Raw genomic sequence first — 25,865 nt, 5'->3', positions numbered from 1 at the left:
TCTAGTGAATTACTCTCCAGGGTAAAATAACAGCTTTCTTACTTCTTGTTGTTGCTCTGCAGTTACAACTGAAGTAGATGGTGAAACTTCTGACTTGGGACCCTGCGTTTCCTGCTCACTAATAGAACTGGTCTGCAAAAGTGACAGCAAACATATTAGATCAGATACCACAGATCTGATGAAGTGTTCTCACGTCAACAAAATGGAAACAAAAACCAATGCCTATTTCAATACGCAGTACACGTACATCTAAACTTTTCACTCTGGGGAAAAAAAAAATAATAAAATCTTTCCTCAGAACAAACCCTGCCACCTGATGGAAAAGCTGTAAAGCTGGAAGTAGTGAAATGCAAAACCTCATAGTAGGCAGCATAAATGCTGTAACAGCCTTCTCCCAGCAAGGCTGTGTCTAATCTCTTGCATGCAGGTATGGAATGATGTTTGAGAAGCTTGGCAATCATCCCATAAAATAGCTTATCTCTCATGGTAGCTTACTACACTAGGATTTTTCTAGCACACAGCAGCCAGCAGTTCTGCCACAAGAAAAATTCTTAAAGTAGTACTACACAATCTTTTAAAAAGTTGTTTAAAAATGCTTGGCCTCTGTCATTAAAAGAATGTCTACTTAATCACATTGTCTTATATTTCACTAAAATTTAAGACTAAGCATCTACTACAAGCCTTCAATTAATTTCACACTTGCATTAGCAGCTACTAATTGCCAGCACAAGGGGGAAGTATGCTACAATTCCAGAGCTAAAGAAGCTGGGTGTGGAAGTAGGATACTGTATTAATGTACTCTGAGGACATCATGAAAATAATGATTAACAAACATCAGATTAGACTTCACATCAATGATGTAATTAGCACTAAAGGCAACAAGTAATGAATCACTCAGTTCCCAGCCAGTTTAGACAGGAAGATGGCTCAAGTTCAGTTAGCTCACTAAATATGTTCAGATATTTGTTATTTTTTTTGTTATGAATTGATTGGGCTGGGCCATTTAAGATCAAATTGTACCATTATGTAATATGAACTATTTAAAAATGCTAAGTGTGACTCAGCTTTAGCCATATAGATAGTCAAAATATAAAATAGTAAGCCTGTAAAGAGGTATTAAAAGAAAACTAAACTCAGTCTATTTAGTACATTAAGTTATAGAGAAGTTAAGGAAGAAAAATATCTAGTTTTAGAAGGCCATTTTTACTATGACAGCTCACAACAAAATAAGGAGACAAAACTACTAGCAAAAACTTACTTCTTCCCAAAAGGCTAGCAGAGAAGATGTAGACGAAGAAGAAACAGAATCCTTTGTTGTAATGGATATGAGGGATAAAAACGATCACTTATCACCCACAGGAAGACTTCAGATAGAATATTAGTAGGCTAACTAAATAAAATGTTTTATATGGCCAAACGTTATTTATTCAAACTAAATTAACCCAGAGCAGAGGACACGGACCATCTTTTTAAGTAAACGTGAAAAAAAAATTGTTAATGGAAGTCATTAAGTACAGTATCAGCAATTTTAATGTAGTCCATCAGAAAATGCCACCTGCATTTCCATAGCGACTATATATTTATTGCAGGATCTGTAGAATGGAATCTTGATTAATTATGGGCTTGATATCCTACATGTTACTGTTTTAAATGTACCTGGTACTTTTTAAAGCAATGTTTTAAAATATCAAGGTCAGTAGGTAAAAATTATTATTCAGATAGTAGCATATATCATGTTTCCCTCTCTTCCCTCCACCTCATCCATACAGCACATCTTGCTGCTTCAGCAAGAAAGCCAGAGTGGACGTTTTGTGCCTGGGAACAGCACATACACAAAGTGTATGTAAATATCACAGCACGTCCATAGGCTTTCTTTTTAGCACATATTTCAGATATAAAAATCTAACCAGACTGATGAGGTTCTAACCTGAGCCCCTTTAACTCAGCTCCATAAACATAACAGATTATTCTTTCCAGTTCCAGCTCTTGGTTTCATCCTAAACTGCGTATGTGTTTTGCAAAAAAAAAAAAAAAAAAAATCCCAGAAAGTCTTCAGGGATCAAGAGTTCATGAAGTAAGGAAATGTGATTCAATGTTGCATTTAACAGCTGCTTCCTCGGGGAATGCACAAACCTTTTTAACTGAAACGCCCAGTTGGAGCTATGATTTGTATGATTAGTTTTCTAAGGATCAGAGGGTGTGTCACGATAAACTTCTTATACCAACATCTGTGGGTCCTCTGATTCTCTTCCCAGTTCCTTCTACTCTAACCACTCCACATTAAGATCTGGAGCCAACAATTTTACATATCTGTTTAAACACTCCTTGAACTGTGTGAATACCTTTCCTTGTATTAATCAGCATCTTCCAGCTGCAAAGCATTTAATCCCTTATTTGTAACAGGGTGTGCCAGCCTTTCCAAAAAACCCTGAATATATATTATTCAGCCAAATGTTTGAGATTAACCTAAACAAAGAAGCTAGAATGGGAAATAATTAATGTGAACTTCGGGGAGTATTTCCCAAAGGTGCCAGCTTCCCTACAAAATGCCAAGCAATCTGACAACTACTGGACATCTAATTCTGCGTCACACTGATTTGTCTAATATGCCAGATCCAAATGTGCCATATAGTGCCCTAGCATTAATTTTACGTAATAAAAATATAATTCAGCTATCACATTTGTATAGTTATTTTACGTAATAACTCACTCTGAAAGTCAGATCACGTGCAAGAGGAGAGGTGTTGAAATATTCAAAAATGGAATCTTGAAAGTCTGGAAGTTTGAGACCTAAAACCCAAAGCAGAACAGGCTTAGCTAAAAGGCAACATCACAGGTGGTGTTAGAACGCTGTTAAAACACAGTAACTTTAATTACCTGAATCTGTTCTGTATTTTTCTTCCAGTTTTTTCTTCAAACCTTCCATCTCTTCCAACAGTTCCCTATTTTTTGCTTCCGATTCCTTTAATTTACTAAAGCAACACAATATGATCAAAATGCAATCTGAAATATCTCAAAGGCAGGAATTTTTTTTTTTTCCGGTCCTACATCTCAGAGTTTTGGAAAATGCCTTTTTTTTTTTTTTAAGGAGTGGTGGTGGTTTTTTAAAATACTTTTTTTAAGGCTGATTAATTTTATTTTTCCCCTGAATAGGCACCTCACTACTTGACTAGACAGTGAAAGCTGTACTTGAGACTCCTGCTATCATTGCAGACATCTGCCAAACAAAATTATTCTAATAGTAGTTTGGCTTTTAATTCCCAAGAATATGTCTACTTTCCAGTTAGTCTAAGAAAAGGTACCGAATTTGCTCTTATGCTTTTTTTTCTTCAGGTGTCCGAGATCCGTATCTTATTACAAAGCTATTCACAGCAGTGAAATATTTACTTGAAGAAATTTTTACAGTTCTCGTATGACTCTCTAACAAACTGTGGAATGGGATCTTTCTGGCCAAGTCCAATATCCCAGGCACAAGGGGTCATTTTAAGAAAGTTATTATTCTAACCAGCTGTTTAGAGCAGCGCGTTAAACCCCAAACGGAACCAAAGCCCTTATTACCTTTCAAAAGATATGTTTGCATCTTTAACTTTTCGTAGCTCTTCTTGAACTAGTTGTTTGGCACGAATTTCTGCATCAAGGGCAGACTGTAATTCCAGCCTAGCTGACATATCCAACTTCTGACTGCGTCGCACTTTCCAAAGTGGATCCTGTTGAGGTAAGTTATGAATATTAGTATCAACTGCCTAAAGATATTTCTAGTCTTATTCAAAGACATAAAATAGCTTTCACACTGGTTCAGAGAATGCTCTTTTAGTTAGTTACGGACGGCATACCTGCTACATGGAAATCAGTCGATAGTCAGACTTTGTTACACAAAAATGAAGTAATGAGCAATTTTTATAATGGTTAAACCACTAACACAATATGCTTGAAACCAAAATGCTGGATCACTGAGCATGGAAGTCAAACTGAGAGAACCCATTGAAAATGGCTAGTTTTCATTGTCCAATCTAGAAAAGAGTATAAAACTTGCACAGCGACCTACTGGACTTTCAAACATGAGATAAATGTAAATTAATGTAAAACATACTAATCTAAAACTTACTGCGAGTGGCAAAAAACAAAAATGAAATAATCTGGGTCTTGAGACACCCAAGATACCTGTTTCCTAAACAATTCTTACACTTGCTAAGCAGCATACGCTATACTTCTGCGTACACCATGTAATTCTGCCCTACTACCCCCAAAAGCTAATTTTCTGAGCTTTTCCAAGCATTTTTCACTGTGGACTACATTTCTGATATTCCCTAATGGATACCTCTCTAGTCACACATGAACTTACAAATAACAGTTATGAAAATGAGAGGCACTTTATGTTGAGAAATAAATTGCCTTAGATCAGGTTCTGCTGAAGTCACGAAATCAGTTGTAATATGAAGAACAGACAGTGTTCTTTGTTCTGGCAGTAGCTAAGAAGAAAATGCTAACTGCATTTGATCTGATCTTTCTTCCTATTAAACCTTTCAATATCATAATCGTCTCTTGATGATGTAGGCAAATGTTAGCTCATAGGAAGTCATAACTTTCTCTTATTTTCTCCTATTCATAGGTCTGGAATGGGTGAATAACTTCTTATCCGTATAAACCAGCAGCAGATGGACTCTTTGCATGGCAGACTGTGCTGACTGGCATGGCTAGGGACGTGGGCTTCCAAGCCTAGCTGCAAACGGCTCTCCCTTTCTTAATGCAGGTATTTAGTACCTCCCAAGGCAAGACAGTGTTTTCGCCTTTGAAACCGTACTCCTTAGTGAGGGCTCTTCTATTTTGCAGATATTTTTGGGAATTCATGTTACCACTGTATGGGAAAATTATGGCATAAGGTCTCATTATTCTGCACATAAGTAAAGCTACATCCTCTCAGTGTGTCACTAGTTTGCAACAATACCAACCAGCTAATGCTTGTTCACAAATGAAAACTTTGTTATTTCACTGTAAAGGCAATTAAAATTATTCACTTGCATCTAACATGGTGAGGTACGTTTCTGTACTCCCTTTTAATGGTTTAAGTTATTGTTTCTTCTCTCCTCTGTACTGTTTAAAGCAGTTTGTGATGGCAGATATTAATAAGAAACACCCCCCCACACCTCTATCAAATTCTGATCAGATGACCCAAATGGATTTCACAAGCAGTAGCTAAAATCTAGAAAGTTATTAGCAGAGCAGAGGATTTGTTAGAAAAGAATTCTGATTATGAACAGATATTGATAAGACAGTAGCTGACACTAAAAAAGTAGCTTCTTAGACATCCCCAAAACAGCCTGAATGCTTGCTATTTTCTTACCAGTGTTCGTGACCCCAGACTGGAACTTCTCAATGATTCTAGTTCTTCTGTCATCTTGGAAGCTAATGCTTGGAGATAGCCACGAGCATCCTTCTCATCACTTACCCTATTGTGCAATTACAAAAAACTGTTACTTAACAGTTTCATGGCTCATAGCACCAAATACTGTACCATCAAATAATCAGACTGTCTGCGCTGGATTTAGGGCCACAGCAGAAATGGACACAGCAGGGAAAACTCTCCCAGCAACAGAAAACTGAATATATCTTAGATTGCCTGCTTTAGATTTTTCTGTTATCCGATTCTCTTGATTGTGGCAGTTACTAGGGAAACTGAAGTCTCCCTTCCACCATCAGCAAGAGTTCTGCAGAGATTCACTGTTATTGTTTGGAACATGATCTGCATATTGCTTGCTCAATTTTTATAAGGGCTACCTTCAAGTCCTTCTTGTCTTGCATGCTGAAAATACTTGCACACAGCTTCCTAAAACAGCAAATAACAGAGGGAAGAACTGACCTGTGAATTAAGTGCGAGTGCTTGTCTAGTACAGCTAGTGAGGTTCTATATGTTAACATGGACCTTTTAAATCATGACCATCTTCCTGAATGAATTTATCAAAATGTTCCAAATTGGGTGATTTAATGATCACTTTAGAGACTGAAGCAAGTTGACACCAAAACCCTCTCCTTTGCACTTAACAGCATCTGACAATTTCACTTGTCATTACTACGCAGCAGTACTAGAAAGCAGAAGAGACAACAGTTAATTAGCACTCAGAAGTACCATGCTTCTGTTGATCCCAGACAAAGAGAAAGGGCCTAGCTATACATTAAAAAAAAGCAGCCAATCAATATTTCAAAAGTTGGAAGTGGCCATCTAGATCTCCAAACAGCACATACCATTGAATAATTTCTGCAATCTGAGCTTCCCAGTGAGCAACAGACTCCTTCTTTGCTGCGAGGTCTTGGAGCTCATCTTCCAGCTGCCTGTTCTGTGCTGTTAATTTATCCACAAAGGAGCAAAGCTGAAACAAAAGATTAATTTCACCCATAGCTTATGTCAGTTTCAGACTTTTTACATCTGCATGTGTCTACACACCTACAGAATCTGAACAAACAAGACCACCCTGGGCTATCTGGAAGTTCTAACACAGACCGAAGAACTGAAAGGGGTTCTTTTATTGTGGAACTGGAGACTAGCTCTTGAGCATAGAACACCACATTGCCAGTTCACACAAAAGAACCCAAAACAAAGGAAAAGAAAAAGCGTGTATAGAGGTCATTGAGAGGAATGAGGTTTAACTGTAAGCCGTCAGGAAGGCAGGCAGTCTTTGTAAATGCTTCCCTCTCTGTGTGGCCTTCATGAAGAAACCAGAAGGTGGTGGTGCCCTCGGAGTTGTGGGAATCAATCCCACAAAGAGCAGTACCGAGATGCTAAAGGTACTATTTAGCCAGATCTCTGACATTTATATGGCAGAAACTACATCTGTTTTATTCAGATATTGCCTGAACATTTACAGATCTGTTCTGATCAATGGATGGACTACTTCAACATCAGAAAGTAAAAAAGTAAGAATTATATTTTGCTTAAAAATGTTTCCTAAAATAATTACCCTCTCATTTTCTGTTGTTAGCTTTTTGTTATCTTCCAAGAGCATAGATCTTTCACGCTCATATTTCTCTTTCATTGTTCCTACCGCTTCCTCCATTTCACTGTGCCTAAGGAGAAGGACAAGAAATAGAAACACTTATACTGTAACACTGTTGAACCTGTAGACTGGGATTTTCAAAAAGGAATAGGCGATATACCATCCTGCACAGATACCTATGCAATGCACTACACACACACAAAATAATCCACCGTTAATGAATCATGCCTGAAAGCTTACCTCTCTCGCTTTGTTTTCTCCAATTTATCCTTTAATATCATGATCTCTTTCTGCAGTGCAAGCTGATGGCTCTCTGAATCATGTACTTCCTTTTTCACATTTTTTACTTCCAAAACATGTGATGCTTCTCGTCGGACCAACTCCTCTTCATAAAATAAGATTTTCTTTTCCAGCTCAGACTTAATTTTGGAAAGCTCCTGCTGATGCTCTAATGTGGCACCTGCTGCCCGGCCTCCCTGCTTCAGCTGCAGAAGAAGAGAATTGTCAAATTGGTGGCAGTTTGGAAAAATTTTTATCGGGGCACTGAGTAATTTAAAAGGTGCCTGTCTCCAAGCATTAAGCCCTGTAAGTGACTGCTCTGATTACATGACCCTATTAAGAGTTCAAATGGGTTGCAGAGATAACAAATTTGGATCACATTGGTTTAGTATCTGCTTAGAATTCACAAACTGGACATTTTCAAGACATTAGTGTCCAATGAGATATTAAAGTACTTCAAGCAAAAAAACCCAACAAATAAAACTGAACAGGTTAGGTCAGGCTTCTAGTAATGACTAGTTTTTAGTCTCCCACAGGTATCAACAGCTGAGTAAGCAAAACTATTGCAGCTCCTGTGCCATGAGTAAAAATTTGTCAAAAAACATGTAACCTTTAAAGCTTCCAGTTCATTTTCCAGTTGCTTGGAAAAGACCTCACTGTGCTCACGAAGCTTGCGTTCTTTTGATGCTTCTGCTACAACTTCTTCAAGTTGGGCTTCCAGCTGCAACAAGAGTAATTTTAAGTCATTTCAACGCAAGATAGTGCTATCTGTATCATTCATTTGCTTTCCTCCATATGGACGAGCAGCAAGTTTTTCCTTATTTCTGTTTTACGTTACACCACTATAACAATCATCTCAGAATGCCACAATAATTGTTTTCCCTTCATTGATCCAGGCATCCATCCGTCTCATGCAGTAGAACTATCACTATAAGACTTTTTGTACTGATATGAACTACACCAAGTATGTGCTGGGATAACTGCACAGCTTCTATTAATGCTAAGAGAAGGAAATGGCACTAGGAAGTCATTGCAGTTGTGAAAGAAGAAGTCGTCTCCCACATTTACAGGTCAGCTCCATGCCTCAGTATCGACTAAAGCAGCTTAAAAATACCAACCTTTGAGCCAAATTATTGCAAAATACTTCAAATATGAACACCGAACAATTTCACCTTGCAATTATAGAACAAAATAAGCTTGATCATCCATTTATCGACTTCAGAAATCTTATCAGAAAGACAATTTAGTGACAACTAAGGCAACTGTTGCAATTCAAGCAATAGTGGCAGTTTTAAAACCTGACAGGAAGAGTAAGATTTATTTTTCTGCATTCAAATTAAACTAGCAAAGTTGTTTTTAGAATTATTGTATTTAGAATTGTGAGCCAAGATAATGAACTTATAGTCTATGTTCTGAATAGAAGATCGATACAGCTGTTAGGAAAGGGAGAACAGATGAATTTGTAAGAACAAAGACAGGAGATTATAAAGCCCTGCATGGAAATATTTAACTGAATAAGCAACAACACTTGAATACCTGCTGCACTCTGCTCTAGGGACAAGACGTCACAGCCCTACACATCAAATATGGTGCCACAGACACCTTTATCTTTCCCAGTTAACTACCACTTCTTATTCATGAATAAGAAACTTCATCTCGTACTGCATTTTCATAGACTGCCCTTCAATTTGATAGAAGTTTTCTAGCAATGTTTATAAAGCTTTTGAATTTCTCTTCTACACTTCCCCCAGAGAATACATAAAATTTGATGATTTTTCAGTGATTAAAACACTACAGGTTAACCACAACAGCAGTTTCTTATGCCCTCTTCTGGTTATCCACTTCATCTTACGTAAAACTATAAATTGCCTAGAATACTAATTGGAAATTAACTTGCTTAAAGATATTACAGGCATTCTCTACAATGACTAACTATGGAGGAAGGAAAACCACCTTAGTCTGTGTCTCCTCTCTCCAGCTGAAGAGAAAAATTCAGTTTAAAAAAAATTAACTCAGAATACTCCAACCTTAAAGCATGTGAAGACATTAAGCCTTCCAGGTTTCAAGCTGACTTATGAGTCAGAGTCTACAAGAATCAAAATACAAGAACTAAGAAGCTGGGCATATAGCAAGAATAGTTTCCTCCAGATTAAAAATCAGCCCGAGTACAAACAAAAAAGAAGAATCGGTTCGTTTCCTGATACATCAGTAAAATGTTTAGAAACAAAATCCAGATCTATTTTGTGATCTGCAGCAAAGTTATATGGAAGAGTTACCAGAGTAATTTCTTATAGACGGACAAAGTAAATTATTGTTAACAGTCCTGATTTTTCAATGCAATCACATTTGAGATACTGGATAAGCAGCAGCTGAGACATGTTATTGTTAGCTGTTTTGTCAAGCTACCTCTTTTCTAATCTTCTCCGATTTACGGATGTCCTGTCGCATAGCATCAATTTTCTGCATGCTCACTTCCACCTCTTCTTCTTTGTCGCGAAGTTGACGGGACAGCTTCTGCTTTTGGGACCGCAAGTCTCCCATCCTCTCACTGAGCTCGGAGAACTCCTGCACAGCTAGCTTTCTTTGCTGGTGGGCATCCCTCAATTCTTTGGATTGTGTCTTTAATCTCTCTGAGGCTTCTACAAGTTGCTGGTTTAAATAAAAAAATATAATAGAAAAGTCATTTGAACTCCATATATTCTTTCCAAGAAGAAAGGAAGTGGACCTACATGACTTGAAAGCTCAACCTCCTCACATAACTTTTAAATATTATTTATAATACTTAATTTATACAAAGTTTTTTTTCTGGGTAAGCAGCTACAGTAACATACCAAGACAGCAGTTACTCTGCTTCTAGTGTGGCAGCTTCAAGAGCACCTTTGCTGTTACAGAAGTCTTTCTTATAAATCTGACTACACAAGGCCACTTCACTTCTAAATAATTTAATTTCAGATTAACACCATGTTACATGCACAATAGTAATCTTTTTTTAAAGGAATGTTTTAGCAGACAGCACATGAGGGGAGCCATCAAATACACTACCCAGCACTGAGACGCTGCAGCAAATCTTGTGAAATTCTTCAGAAAACTGAGGAATATTCCTTAGAACAAACTGTGAAGCTTTAATACTTTTTTTGAAAGTATAAAAGCTGTTCCCTTTACAGCAAGTAGTTAACAAAAATTAACTAGATCAGAATACAAACCGAATGTTCTACGTAAAATCATTTGAGAGTGGGGAAAAAAATAAGAAAAAGAACAAAACTAGACAACACAATGAATGTATACTGGTCAAAGGACTTCTAAAAAATTCTGCCGTTAGTAGTAGTATTGCAGGAGCATTCATTAACTTCCCAAAAGGTATGTGTTCAAACCAGGAGGAGCAGATTTGCCTTCTCTGCTACTCATACGCTCCGGCAAATAACCCTTACCAGTGGTTAACAGACAGAAGACAGACTATTAAATTCTAGTGGACAAAAACCCCAGAGATTTTGGCCCACGGATTACTTTTGGGTCCATCTAAATGCCACATGAACAATACGGCTGCTAGACCTTTCCAAAACTAGCTATTTGAATACAGGTAGCTTTTTTTTTATATTATTGAAAGTGGTATGTAGTATATGCAAACCCCTATTTACTTTACTGCAAAATAGTTTGCTGACAAAGTAAGATACTGTTACATTTTAGGAAGCAAACAAAGGTGTAATTTACGCAATAGTAAATAAACTCAGCAATTACCTAAAAGTCATCCTCAGCCTTAAGCAATAATTAACTTTTTGGTATTACAAAGGGGAAGTGGGCTCAAGCTGGAGCAGTGACCTAGCTCTATTAACTCTTTCATATATATTCATATATATATACACACACGTGCGCTTTTTGGTATCTACAGGACTGATGACTAGCCATAGATCTGAGTTTAACTCCTGTGTATATTGAAACAGTTGAGAATAATTAAACAGTTAAACTAAATCCATTCTTTAGGTGTTTGTTCCATCTAGCAGAACGCATCTAAAATAAATAAGATGCCTATTAACTTCCAAAAAAAGAAAGTGTGCTACTTTGGAAAACTACTGTATTGCTAATGAAATAAACAGGTTCACTAGCATCTCAGTATAGTTTTTAAAAAGCAGCACTTAGAACGCTAAAATAGCAATCACAACAAAATTGTTCTAGAACTACTTTACATGACCACTTTTGAACCTCTCTATCTTTGGATCAATACCTTATGAAGGTCCTCCTTTTCTTGCCGCAGTACTCTGCACTGTTTTTCTAGTCCTTTCAACTTGTGTATAGAGTCTTCATGTTCTTGTCGAAAAGCCACTGCATCTGCAAGCTGTCCTTCCAGTTTACTTATATCTGTAGATTAATACATATTAAAGATAACTGGTCCGAAATTTACACCAATAAAGCAAGCAACATTACTCAAGCAAACTGGCATCGCTTTGTTTGGAAAATCAACTTCTTTCCCGTTCCCACCATTTTAGACTGTTTAAGGTTATTTTGGGGCATTGACAGCTCCATATAATTTTAATTTTCTCAGCCTACTAAAGAAATCCTCCCAAAGACTGTGATCTTGAAGTGAAAAAGCCTTAGAACAGGGCTTTGTTTTGTTTTTGAGGAATGCAACTTCTGGCCCTTGAAAACATTGAAATAAACTTGAGTTGTTCAAATTCCAGTTCTAGTAATTTGTCTCCTAAATATATAAATTTTCATTATATGACAAGCAAGGCTACAGTCAGTCATTAGCGCGTCCAGCAAGACAGGAAAGGACTATTTATTTCCTATAAGGAAATACCATCCTGCACGAGGCAGGCTGGAGACCCGACTGCCCATATTCCTGGCAGCACGGTCTCCTGGTCATTCTCTCTTTACTCTCAAAGAAAATTAAACCAATTTGATTTGAAATTATCACCTTTAAGCGCAACAAACTAACCACCTTTATATATTTCCACTCAGTCGTAAGAGCTGGTAAGAAAATGAGCTGCCATTCTCCATTTGGTTTTAATTACTACTTCTTTTAAACAAATAAATGAGAAATTGCACAGGGAATAACTGTCTCATTCAAGTTCCACCGATGTCTGTGGCAGAACAGGAGATTGGACCTATGTATTCAGGGATCCCAAGCACTGCTGTAACTATTAAAGTATTATTCCTTTTCTCATTTCAGCACAAACCACCTCCCACTCCACACGAACCAATACTACTTCTTTTTAAACGAGATCATACTGCTAATTTTTATATTTAACAGGACACCATCGGCTGAAGAGCTGGATAAACCTGAACCATTTGCAGAAATAGCACCTTAATCTAACTATTTTGACTCAAACCTAATTCCAGAATATACAAGAATAGCTTTTTTTGGAAGGATAATCTACTTAGGAGAGCTCAGTTGATTTTTGCAATGCATGCACCTACAAAGGGGGTGTGTTGCCAAACTGCAGGGGAAAAGAAAAAAAAAATCAGCATCAGCAACTCAGCACCTGAACTCACTTATGCTATACTATAGGCCCCTATAAACTTCTCAGCCAAGTCATTAGGATTCAGAACTACCATTTTGTTTATCACTGATTCCCACTTAAAAATTAGATGCTAACAGGAGGTTTGTATGGATAAACTAACAGCATTGTCAAGCAACAGATTTTCAGTGATATGGATGAGTCAGTCTTGTCTCAGGACAGATGCCAGTATTTGTTTTTCTGCAATGCTCAGTGCTTCCTGATTAATGCATCACCAGACAGAAACACAAAGGGAGCAGGAGCTCAAAATATTTAAATGTGAACTATTATTACACATCCTCCCACCATCCCCTTATGCTGCTGAAGAGCAACAAGTCTTCTCTTCCCACTGTCTCTTACACCTACCTCCAGTAAAACTGCTCCAAAACAATACCCTCCCCCAAAAAAAGAAGGAGTAAGAGAACAGGATCTCTTGAGACTTCTAGAGACATCACAAAAACTATTTAACTGAATCCACCCAGACAATTCATTATACTCTAGACTCACCACGCTAGTATATGCTATCAGGCCGAGCAAGTGGAAGAAAAAGTTAAGTGCTCATCTGGAAAAACTGAAATGCCCCTTAATGTTGAATGAGACTTTTAAAAAACCCTTTTTTTTCCCCTAAGAACATTAATTCTACTTGTTGCAAAAACACAGCACATATTTTGCTACTCCTAGTAACACAAATTGCATTACTATAATTACCATGCCAGAGGCTTACCTGTTAATTTGTTCCTCAACCGTTCAATTTCTTCATTTAATTTTTTTATTTCCTTATCACGGCTTGTATTTACTGTAACACACACCGGACCCTGGAGGTTCTGCATTGTCTGTGTAGATTCTTAAAATCAGAAAGGGAAGGAAAAGATTTTCAATAAAATACATTCCAATTCATCCTAATGAGAAGAACTAAGAATCCAAACAAATATACACCGCTAACCTTGCAGTTTTCTGTTCAAATCCTGTTTTTCCTGCTCTAATTTCCGTATTTTCTTTTCATAGCCTTCTATTTGCGAAGTGTTCTTTAAGTCACGCTGTACATCCATATCTTTGGTTACAGTGTCAGACTGCATCGCACTCTTTAAAGTGCCTCTATCAGATAAAGAGCTGAAAACAAATACATAAGTTAGAACATTTTAATAAATACTCACAGCAGTCTATAGCAGTGACATGCTGGGATTCCACCAAAATACGCACCTTAAATTTACAAGAACAATTACTGCACTAATTGTTACTGTTGAGACAACTGTCAGGGTAGATAAAGTTATTATTCCCTAGCTACTGTGTATGCTGCTGTAGAATTAAGATGCCTGCATTCAGGACTTTAACGATGAGGATGTATATTCACTTTACAAACTGCTTAAATGATTGAAAATGTTAACTGTCCTATGCCAAAGGTTACTACTACCTGACAGAGAAGTAAGCAGGTAAGTGTACCTGCACTGAGAGCTGAGAAACAAACCCAAAAGTTTAAAGTGTGACAAAGACGAATTTAAGTTAAGCCACATGATCTCACTCTGAAAAGGATGAGATGTGTGTACTGGGTTCTTCCTGAAATAGTTTTGCATGGGGTAACAATCCCCCACAAAGGGAAACAATGGAACAACAAACAGGGCAGAATAACCTTAAGATCAGAGACAAGTATATGTTTGAGGGATCTCTGAAGTCAGATGGAGGCCATTTCAAAGATGTGCAAAGTGAGCCACTTTGTCCACGCTCAGAACCATCTATGTTAACTTAGCCTGCCAGCAGGACTCTGGACCAATGAACTAACCCTGAACTCTTCCTGGCAGACATACAACGTGGACAAGACTTGCTCTCAGCCTCTTGATGCAGGAACAGCAAGTTTATACCCAATTGCAAGTGACACATCTAATTCCTTAACTTTCATTCATTTCAAATAGATAAAATATTAAATACAAAAGCATTTAATCTTGGCAAGCTAACCCTGAACTCTTCCTGGCAGACATACAACGTGGACAAGACTTGCTCTCAGCCTCTTGATGCAGGAACAGCAAGTTTATACCCAATTGCAAGTGACACATCTAATTCCTTAACTTTCATTCATTTCAAATAGATAAAATATTAAATACAAAAGCATTTAATCTTGGCAAGCCTGATCAAAATATGTTCAGACACTTGGAAAAAAAAAAGGGATAAAGGTTTATCCACAGGTACACCTACGGACATCAACCTTTCTACATGCTTATAAACATGAGAATTTCCTAGAATTAGCTGCATTTGGGAAACAAGTTTAATGAACAACATATCCTTTGCTTACCTATCAGTTGTGTATGTAAACCCAACGAATGGAAAATATTTAAATGTGAACTATTATTACACATCCTCCCACCATCCCCTTATGCTGCTGAAGAGCAACAAGTCTTCTCTTCCCACTGTCTCTTACACCTACCTCCAGTAAAACTGCTCCAAAACAATACCCTCCCCCAAAAAAAGAAGGAGTAAGAGAACAGGATCTCTTGAGACTTCTAGAGACATCACAAAAACTATTTAACTGAATCCACCCAGACAATTCATTATACTCTAGACTCACCACGCTAGTATATACTATCAGGCCGAGCAAGTGGAAGAAAAAGTTAAGTGCTCATCTGGAAAAACTGAAATGCCCCTTAATGTTGAATGAGACTTTTAAAAAACCCTTTTTTTTCCCCTAAGAACATTAATTCTACTTGTTGCAAAAACACAGCACATATTTTGCTACTCCTAGTAACACAAATTGCATTACTATAATTACCATGCCAGAGGCTTACCTGTTAATTTGTTCCTCAACCGTTCAATTTCTTCATTTAATTTTTTTATTTCCTTATCACGGCTTGTATTTACTGTAACACACACCGGACCCTGGAGGTTCTGCATTGTCTGTGTAGATTCTTAAAATCAGAAAGGGAAGGAAAAGATTTTCAATAAAATACATTCCAATTCATCCTAATGAGAAGAACTAAGAATCCAAACAAATATACACCGCTAACCTTGCAGTTTTCTGTTCAAATCCTGTTTTTCCTGCTCTAATTTCCGTATTTTCTTTTCATAGCCTTCTATTTGCGAAGTGTTCTTTAAGTCACGCTGTACATCCATATCTTTGGTTACAGTGTCAGACTGCATCGCACTCTTTAAAGTGCCTCTATCAGATAAAGAGCTGAAAACAAATACATAAGTTAGAACATTTTAATAAATACTCACAGCAGTCTATAGCAGTGACATGCTGGGATTCCACCAAAATACGCACCTTAAATTTACAAGAACAATTACTGCACTAATTGTTACTGTTGAGACAACTGTCAGGGTAGATAAAGTTATTATTCCCTAGCTACTGTGTATGCTGCTGTAGAATTAAGATGCCTGCATTCAGGACTTTAACGATGAGGATGTATATTCACTTTACAAACTGCTTAAATGATTGAAAATGTTAACTGTCCTATGCCAAAGGTTACTACTACCTGACAGAGAAGTAAGCAGGTAAGTGTACCTGCACTGAGAGCTGAGAAACAAACCCAAAAGTTTAAAGTGTGACAAAGACGAATTTAAGTTAAGCCACATGATCTCACTCTGAAAAGGATGAGATGTGTGTACTGGGTTCTTCCTGAAATAGTTTTGCATGGGGTAACAATCCCCCACAAAGGGAAATAATGGAACAACAAACAGGGCAGAATAACCTTAAGATCAGAGACAAGTATATGTTTGAGGGATCTCTGAAGTCAGATGGAGGCCATTTCAAAGATGTGCAAAGTGAGCCACTTTGTCCACGCTCAGAACCATCTATGTTAACTTAGCCTGCCAGCAGGACTCTGGACCAATGAACTAACCCTGAACTCTTCCTGGCAGACATACAACGTGGACAAGACTTGCTCTCAGCCTCTTGATGCAGGAACAGCAAGTTTATACCCAATTGCAAGTGACACATCTAATTCCTTAACTTTCATTCATTTCAAATAGATAAAATATTAAATACAAAAGCATTTAATCTTGGCAAGCCTGATCAAAATATGTTCAGACACTTGGAGAAAAAAAAAAGGGATAAAGGTTTATCCACAGGTACACCTACGGACATCAACCTTTCTACATGCTTATAAACATGAGAATTTCCTAGAATTAGCTGCATTTGGGAAACAAGTTTAATGAACAACATATCCTTTGCTTACCTATCAGTTGTGTATGTAAACCCAACGAATGGTAAATGCAATCCAGAAAAGCCTGTATGAGAACTTGGTGGCACCACCTCCTGCATGAAAACAACATGCATGAAAAGCCGAAAGAGAACCCATACAGAGCTAAAGGCATTTGATTTACCCTCAGCAGTTAAAGACAGACAGCTAATGGAAAGACTTTTCTTCGTGCATACCAATTGACAATTGGCAGTTATGCTTCATTGTATAGCCTTCCATTGTCCCTGGATGAACTTTATTTCAGATTAGGACACTTCATATAATGAATTTAGGAGCCTCTTGAACCAGCACTTGAAAGGGCAGCATTTCAACAAGTTCAAAGCACAATGCAACCAGTAAAAGCAGGGGAAAAGTTTCAAGTTCCTAATTAAAAGTGACCTGGGACCAAAATGCTTGCTGTTAGTTTTAGTATGCTAGTTACTGTTAGATACGTAATAAAAAAACATGCCAAAAGCTCTTCATTTCTTGGAATAAAAGCCGATGAACAAATTACCACAAAAGCCCTCTGCTCCTCCTGACCCAGGTTTGTAAACTACTACACAATAGAAATGGAGGAGGGGAACACCAATGTTCCCACTCCAAAAAACAACCTCCGGGTTCTTAAGTGAGTGGGGAAGTAGCAGTGTGAGATATCTCACCTGGACAGCTGCGATTGCAAGCTGCACAGAGAATATATGTGTATTTCTGAAGACTGGGGGTTTTTTTTCACCTTTGAAAAGGAATAAATCCAAATAGTAGCTCCTTGTAAAGGTAAACTAAAAAGGCAACCAAGGTTTTTTTTTCCACCGAAACATGTTTTAACTTTGAGTGACCATGTAGCAGTAGTCAATTTTGGCAAGTGCTACTGTTTAGAAAAGCAGCTCACAATTTCTGATAACCCAAAATGCCAAAGAGATGAAAAACTTGAATTTTTCACATTTGAAATTACTTATTTTTCATCTCTTACATTACTTATTTTGAAATAAGTTCTCACTACTACCTTATAGTGCAGCAAGGTTGCATACTTGCATTAGTAATATTTAAAAACAAAGACTCACTGGATTTCTTAATACATCATCATCTACATCAAAGTTTGAGGTGTCAGAAGGACTGCTAACATCTGGAATGTAAGGTGCTTCTAGGTTTCTGATGTTATCCCAATTAAGTCCTTCAAAAAATGCATGAGACTTAAAATCCTCTATTCCGTTCTGTCCCAGTCTACGCTCCCTACTGCAGATAAGTCGTTGAATAAGATCTTTTGCTTCTTCAGATACATCTGTAACATGGGATGGAAACTGAAATCGTTCCTAGAAAACAAAATAAATAGAGAAATTTTTAGAGAAGGAATCCATTCTGTAACTTTCAACAGTAGTTTCAAAAAGTACGTGCTAAATTACACCAATAAAACTGGAAATGAATAGTCAAACATTGTTCTAGTTCCAGCGAGCAGTGGCAGAGCACAAGGCAATACATTCAGCAATGGACTTTTTGTCCCAAAATGGATTTCAAGGACAAATAATCATTTCTCAATTTCTTTAGTACAGATCTGTTTGAAACTAACTGCAATTACAGTAACTCTATTAGGAAAAGCAAACTTTTTTTTTTTTAAAGACATACAGGAATTTTGACACACTACAATATATTAAAGATCATACAATAAAAGCAGCCCCTCACTGTATTCTTAATCACAGATCCACCGATCTCCTGAAGATGTACTCCCTGAGATTTTAATTTCAACTCTTAAAAACCTGTGATGGTAGTCAATTCTTTACAAAACATTGTTACATTTAAGGATGTATTTTTCTAATTTATAGGTTAAACACCTGTTTTTCTTACCAAATATAATCCACATTTAGCAAAGGTTTATATTATCATAAACAAACAGAAGATCTAAAAATTGTACTTCCCACTAACTTCGAAAATTACTCTAGATAAAAATCGGGGAAACTTCTTCTGTATTTTAGCTTGCTACTACTACCACTGTATAGTCAAGAAGGGCTTTTTGGTTTGTTTTTTTCAGTAAAGGACAATAGCATATATATATATGTATCTTTTTATAATACAACTTTTCGAGTTTAAAATGAGATCATTAAGGACCAAACCAGCATAACTGAAATTAAACTTTAAAACTTCCATTGAAAAACATACAATCATATTGATTGTGTATCCAAAGGAGATTAAAATGTTAAGTCTGCAGGACAACAGCTTCAAATTTCCTCCCATGTAGTTTAAGAGCCAGGTAGCCAAAGTTTACGCTGGTTACATTTGCAACCAGTTAGTTCATTGAAGAAATTAAAGCAAGAGAGAGATTAATATTCATTACAGCAAGGGTGTCAGCTATGGCATGAATTTCATGTCTTATCCATCACTGCTTCGCTGTGAGAGCACAGCATTGCAAACACCAATGAACTGCACTCATCCTGGGGAGCAGAAAATGCAACAATACACCCTATGCAACAGCTTCCGGCTACCTAGGGATGAGCATTCACATAAACACATCCTCCTAATACAGCTCTTGAAAGGACACCATGAACTGGTTTATTCTTATTCTCTAATGTTCAAAATGCACCCCAGAAGTTCCAACTCTTCTCTACCACTTTGACACTGGACAAACCCCCTAACCTCATGTTCTTCATGAAGCTCAAATTCACGTTTTTCTACCACTTCCACTCCAGGCAACTCCCTGTGACCTCATGTTCTTCATGCAGCTCATGTCTACACTGGCTGACTTGCCTGTTCCCTTTCTTGTACTGTTATCAGTGTGACAGAAAATGTGTGCAGCTGTTTAAATAATGAGTTACTTCATTTCTCCTGCACAGCCCAGAGGAAACTTTAAATGGGCCTAACATGAGGGTTGGTTTTAATTTCAATTTTGTGATGACTGCTTAGATTTTCCAACAAGAACAACATCAACATTTAGAGAAAAAAAAAATCAATTTGACAAAGAAGCAAACATTCTTAAAACCTGAACCAACAAACCTACACAATATGGTTCTAAACATGTTGAAAAAGCAAAGAACTACCATCACTCCAGTATCTTTAAGTGGTAACAGTTTCTCTGTAAACATTATAATCTCAGTGAATACAGAGATTTAATAGATCTCTTACTTCATGGTTCATAATCTTCCCATATGTTTCCACTAATGACTCTGCATAGAAGGGTGTTTCACCATACAGCATTTCATACATGCAGACACCCAGTGACCACCAGTCACATTCTGGCCCGTATTTTCCCATTCCGTCTTCCATTGCTTGCAGTATCTCAGGGGAGATGTAGTCAGGCGTACCCACTGCTACTGATGACTGTACCTTAAAAATAAGGCAAACATAATTCTCGTAAGTTTTCAGGTTCCTTCAGCAACTTTCTCACTCACACAGTCGTATTTGTGACAAACAGAGACACCAGGACATGATTTTGGAAAGGGAAGAGATTTATAAAAATCACAGCAACAAAATAAAGAAAATGTTAAGAAAGTAACAAAGACTGCAAAGATTAAGTTCCAGTCTACTTCTACATAAAATCAGTTGATACATTTTATTCTGAACAGAGTAGAAACCCAAAATAGTCATACCTGTTGTGAGAAAGCAGAAAGACAAGAGGAGATAATGTTTTGCCTTTGTATCTGTTTATACTTTAAAATTACAATTGGCTGCCAGAAGTTGAAATGAGAAATGAATAAGCAGGGAGTTCAAGTCCTGTGCCCGAGTTTTACAGTTTCATTTGAAGATAGCAAGGGCAAGTAGACCCCTATTTTTATTATGTCAGAAATTGGTTTAAGGCTTATTGCATAGTTGTGCAACTGGATGCAATACAGGGGTAAGGTGGGGAATTGCCCTGTGCCCAAGTAGTAGGGAAGTCCTGACCACCAGGACAGTGGCAGAGCAGCTCTGATCTCTAGGAATATGTTCTCAGGATTCACACAGAGTTATAATGGCTCCTTCCAATTCATTCTGCATTTTAATATGGTAAATCTTTGACAGGCATTGTATGACTACAGAATGTCACCAAGACTTGAGTTTGTGCCAAAAATCAGTGGACTATGTTGCATGCCATATTTTGGCAGGATTGGCACCTCTGGAAGCACCCTACACTAGGCAAAACAAAAAACCTCATGAGTGATACAGCTTTTAGGGGTGTATCCAATCTGGTGCACAAGATGGCCAATCACCATAATGTTGCTGTTCGATTTGTTAAAAGGCATATAAAATAAACTGCTTATTAATTATCTCCTCATTTTGAATGACTTATACTTCAAATCTGTCATGGCTGCTAGGTTCCCAGTCACCTACGATTCCAGCACATAAATATCATCACACTGCTATCCTTTTTTAACACAGGGCCTTTGGACAGTTCATAAAAATCTCATGAGAACTCAAATGGCTAGTAGCAGAAAAGGTGAAAGATAGAAAAACATAGCAAAGGATAACTTTAAAAGGTACCAGCATGTAAAACAAAGAGATGAAGATATCCAAAATGTTTTTATAAATATGTTGAGTTATTCACTTCCCCCAATTTTTAGCATGTCAATAAGCTCACAATCTGTCACCTCCCTGAGGCACGCTGACAATGTCTAACAGCTTTAAGACCAGCAACTCACTTAGAAGGTCCCACTACCAGTGACCCAATTAAATTTTTCTTCATACGTACTGTGCCATCTTCACTCATTTTGAGACAGGATCCAAAGTCTGCCAGTCGTATGTGGCCATTCATGTCCAAAAGGACATTATCAGGCTTTATGTCCCTGTTATAATAGAAAGAAGTGAAAAGATTTAAATATACAGTATTAGCTCTGCTTGTATAGATTAATCTTGCATCAGAATAACAAAGAGTTTTATGTTGGATACCCATTGATGCAAACTTTTTTTATCGCACTAGTTACGACCCTCTCCTCCTGCCCAACTTAAAACTTTGCCCACAATACTGAAGTCTTAGATTACATCAGATTTTCAAGCTCATCAAAGTTGAACTCCGAATGGTCAAACAACCAAGCAGAACAATTACAGTGAGTCATACCGACTGTAACAGATAGGCAGTTTACTTCATCAACATAATGTCAAGATTATATGCATCACAATATATTGTTTAAAGGCAAGAAAGATAAAAGAGAAGAGGCAATCTTTTAATCTCATGGTTTTTGCCAAGATTTATAACTAACTTCTAACTTCCTATCCAGGAAGATTTTTTTACTGCTTCTCTAAATTTTGCCCAGCGTTTCTGTTGGCCAGTGTTTTTCATTTGCCAGACTTTCTATATGCTATTGCACAGCTCATTTGCTTCTACAGATACCTAAAGACCTTTGCATCCTGTATACATGCAGCAGTTACTCTACAAGCCACTGAATTCCCCCAGCTCTGGGAGCAGGGCAAGGCCATTTCAACAGGATACAGTAACATTAGAAAGTCTTTCCTATTCTTACATATATAGCAGGGTATAAAACAGTATACAGCACGCTAAGGCTACTAAATGACATGGAACTAAGATTCCCGTTTCATTCTAGCTCATTACTTTATATTCTTTTTGATATCAGGAAGGCAGCCAAAAAGGATTTACTACAGAGCATGTTAATTGAATTTAGTCCACCAATTAACCACATTATTTCAACACTTTGTACTCAAATTCACACAAAGTAAAGTATCAGTAAAAGATCAGTCCAGACAACTAAATAAGTCCTGATACATACTATGCTGTTGTTTTTTTTTTTTTAAATTAATAGCCTCAAAATATCCCAAATGATTTTAAGAGCACCTAGCCAATATGTTGGGAAGGTGGCGAGAAAGGAAGAGAGAACAACAAGTGCAGAAAACAGAATCAACTCAGTTATGTACCAATTCTGCAGGCTAAAAAAGGAAAACATCCACGTCTTCCAAGGTAACATCTATCAGTCTCCTTCCCTTTCTTCAGCCAACACTATCCAGGATCAGCTCCCAACATGCTAGCATATCACCATGCTATTCTGAAATATTATTATTTATCTGAGCAAGCCAAAAAAGATAACCAAACCTATAAATGTGTTGATTTGGGTTTTTTTGCATATTTATTCAAATAATACTATCTATTAGTGATAAATAAAACCACGTGCTTTACATTAAAACCAGTCTTGTTGCACCATAAAATACTGTATTTCTTTTTAAATGGGAAGTTCCAAATGCCACTAGACATGCTCAAAAACTTAAAAATTGTACAATAGCTTCAGCTTAATTTTTGAGGAAGATACTATAATTACTAGGAACAAGAGGAAAAAAAGTGCTCTAATACACCTTGCTACATAGATATGGAAGTTGACAGTGTCCGATTTTCAAGGTGCTGAATTCCAGTTTCACACCTGAGGAGACTTATGAGAAAAATCGTGACAGGTTTAACAAAGGGTCCTCATATGTGTAAAAATCCTGCCAGTCTGATATTTTTCCAACACAAACTTGAATTAACACTTTTTAACCAAGGGCTACTGCTTTGAAATTAGTTACTGAAACTTCACTAATACTGTTGCTTATTAGCAGTATTAAGACAAAATAGTAAATGCTAATCTATGCCTGTCCACATAAATTAAATGCACACTTACTTGTTATAATACAGAAAAATATGCGCTAACCCAGAAAATTAGACCATCTCACTATGCTTTCCCAATAAATTCATTAGTAATTTTCTATTAATAAACTTATTCCATATATTTCAGTTCCAGATATTGTCAACATTCCCTCACAGTCCCATAACCACAAGTCAAGCTCAGTAGGCGCAGGGGACTATTAAAGCTTATATACAACTATACACCCATTTGTTTGTTTGTTTTTTAAAGAACACTGCTCACAGTGCCATTCGAAGCATGAGCCAATCTCATCCAACACATCTCTCCTTTTCTGCTTTGCATGCAGATCTCGCTTGCCTAAGGGAACACCGTTTCTGTTCAGAAAGGCTTAACGGCTCCTCTCTGAGCTCCACTGTTTCCTATCTACAGCTAACAGGTCATATAAGCCTTTAAAGGGTCCTTGAAATCCTCTCCAGAGCAATCATGCTTCCTCCTAATCCATTCCAGTTGCCAAGCAGTAATTTCTTGGGCATTCATACATCTCCTATTCAAAGCGTATGTTTTGGCCTCAGAGCCATTCATTCCTACTGCCACAACAGACACTCATTCAGCCCCATGCAAAGATGTAGCCGGTCGGTTAGTCAGGCCACCTTCCTCGGAAATGGGTGCAATGGTGCCTCTAGTGAACTTTTCTGAGTCAATACCATTTTTAAATCCCTACATATTGTGCACATTTACTCACAGGAGTATTAGAGAGTTTATGTATCTTTTCTCTTTTTGAAACAGTGATCAAAGTCCAAACAGAAGAGTTCAAACTATTATAGTTTGAGAATTCCCTGTGTCTTTTAAACATTAATTGTAAATAAAAATCACCCCACTTACCTAATGGTTTTCACCCATAAATTTCATAAAAGAGACAGTAAACCCATCCTTATTTCACAGACTAAGAAATAAAGGCATAAAGAGGTAAAGGGACCTGGCCAAGATGTACCTGCCAAGTCAGATACAATGCTAGTATGAAGTCCCACTTCTCCTGAGCCGGGACTTCAGTGACCTATCGTAAACCTACTTGTAGAGCCATAAGCAGTTTCCAGTTAACTGAAAAACCTCACTACTCTCACGCTCTGTATTTTCTAACTTCTCTGTTTACTGAAATCAAGCTATAAAGTCAGCATATAAAGAGACAACTGCAAAGGTTTCCAGAATTAGTGTAATTTTGCTTTCTAATTGACATATCATACATAGTTGTTAAATCTGAAAAGCAAAGGATAGAAATTCTCACTTGATCAAGATTCTTGCAATGATGAAACAAAGTATTTATCAAGTGCCTCCCCTGCACCACTCCCAGCTCTTCTAAAACAGTTCCTCCAAGAGGATGCCAAAAAAGAAGCATACAAAGTGTACTCTACCTCCCTGACCAGTTTCCTCTGACAGTGAATAAGGAGTGTTATATATTCTTAACTACTACAGAACACAACTTAAGTTAACATGATGGTAGGCACTGATCTGGAATATACACCCTGTGTGCAGAAACAATTAGACAGGCACATGCCCACTCATTACAAAAACTGTTTCAGGATGACCTCAGGTAAATAGATGCACTGATGTTATTATGGGCTTATTGTGCATAAATTTTGCAGAATCATAGAATAGTTTGGGTTGGAAGGGACCTCTAAAGGTCATCTAGTCCAAGCCCCCTGCTGTGGGCAGGGACATCTTCAACTACATCAGGTTGCTCAGAGCCCTGGCCAACCTGACCTTGAATGTTTCCAGGGATGGCGCATCCACCACCTCTCGGGGCAACCTGTCCCAGTGTCTCACCACCCTCAGCGTCAAAAATTTCTTCCTTATATCTAGTCTGAATCTAACCCCCTTTAGTTTAAAGCCATCCCCCCTTGTCCTGTCGCAACAGGCCCTGCTAAAAAGTTTGCCGCCATCTTTTTTATAAGCCCCCTTTAAGTACTGACAGGCGGCAAGAAGGTCTCCCCAAAGCCTTCTCTTCTCCAGGCTGAACAACCCCAACTCTCTCAGCCTTTCTTCACAGGAGAGGTGTTCCATCCCCCCGATCTTTTTCGTGTACCCTCTTCTGGACCCACTCCAACAGGTCCGTGTCTTTCTTATGCTGAGGGCTCCAGAGCTGGACGCAGGACTCCAGGTGGGGTCTCACCAGAGCAGAGTAGAGGGGCAGAATCACCTCCCTCGACCTGCTGGCCACGCTTCTTTTGATGCAGCCCAGGGTACGATTGGCCTTCTGGGCTGCCAGCGCACATTGTTGGCTCCTGTCCAGCTTTTCATCCACCAGTACCCCCAAGTCCTTCTCGGCAGGGCTGCTCTCAATCCCTTCATCCCCCAGCCTGGATTGATACCGGGGGTTGCCCCGACCCAGGTGCAGGACCTTGCACTTGGCCTTGTTAA

General features: G+C 37.8%; 1 protein-coding gene across 1 annotated transcript in view; it reads right to left on the bottom strand.

The window, feature by feature from the left end:
- The window catches only part of CDC42BPB (CDC42 binding protein kinase beta (DMPK-like)), a 134,208-nt gene that overhangs the window by 26,549 nt on the left and 81,794 nt on the right, over positions 1 to 25,865 (bottom strand). The window contains exons 6-22 of the mRNA XM_009328392.1: positions 21,575 to 21,668; positions 20,035 to 20,235; positions 17,985 to 18,233; positions 16,924 to 17,003; positions 15,754 to 15,920; positions 15,535 to 15,654; positions 11,488 to 11,621; positions 9,675 to 9,917; positions 7,879 to 7,989; positions 7,230 to 7,474; positions 6,954 to 7,059; positions 6,241 to 6,365; positions 5,342 to 5,447; positions 3,559 to 3,707; positions 2,878 to 2,972; positions 2,711 to 2,790; positions 43 to 132 (exon numbers count right to left, since the gene is read on the bottom strand). Of these exons, the coding sequence (XP_009326667.1) occupies positions 43 to 132; positions 2,711 to 2,790; positions 2,878 to 2,972; positions 3,559 to 3,707; positions 5,342 to 5,447; positions 6,241 to 6,365; positions 6,954 to 7,059; positions 7,230 to 7,474; positions 7,879 to 7,989; positions 9,675 to 9,917; positions 11,488 to 11,621; positions 15,535 to 15,654; positions 15,754 to 15,920; positions 16,924 to 17,003; positions 17,985 to 18,233; positions 20,035 to 20,235; positions 21,575 to 21,668 (2,395 nt within the window). The remainder of the gene's footprint in view (positions 1 to 42; positions 133 to 2,710; positions 2,791 to 2,877; positions 2,973 to 3,558; positions 3,708 to 5,341; positions 5,448 to 6,240; positions 6,366 to 6,953; positions 7,060 to 7,229; positions 7,475 to 7,878; positions 7,990 to 9,674; positions 9,918 to 11,487; positions 11,622 to 15,534; positions 15,655 to 15,753; positions 15,921 to 16,923; positions 17,004 to 17,984; positions 18,234 to 20,034; positions 20,236 to 21,574; positions 21,669 to 25,865) is intronic.

This window comes from Pygoscelis adeliae, unplaced genomic scaffold (assembly GCF_000699105.1).
Source record: "Pygoscelis adeliae isolate BGI_AS28 unplaced genomic scaffold, ASM69910v1 Scaffold130, whole genome shotgun sequence".
Lineage (NCBI taxonomy): Eukaryota > Metazoa > Chordata > Aves > Sphenisciformes > Spheniscidae > Pygoscelis > Pygoscelis adeliae.
Note: the sequence above shows the minus strand (reverse complement) of the source record. Positions and strands in the feature narration are given on the sequence as shown.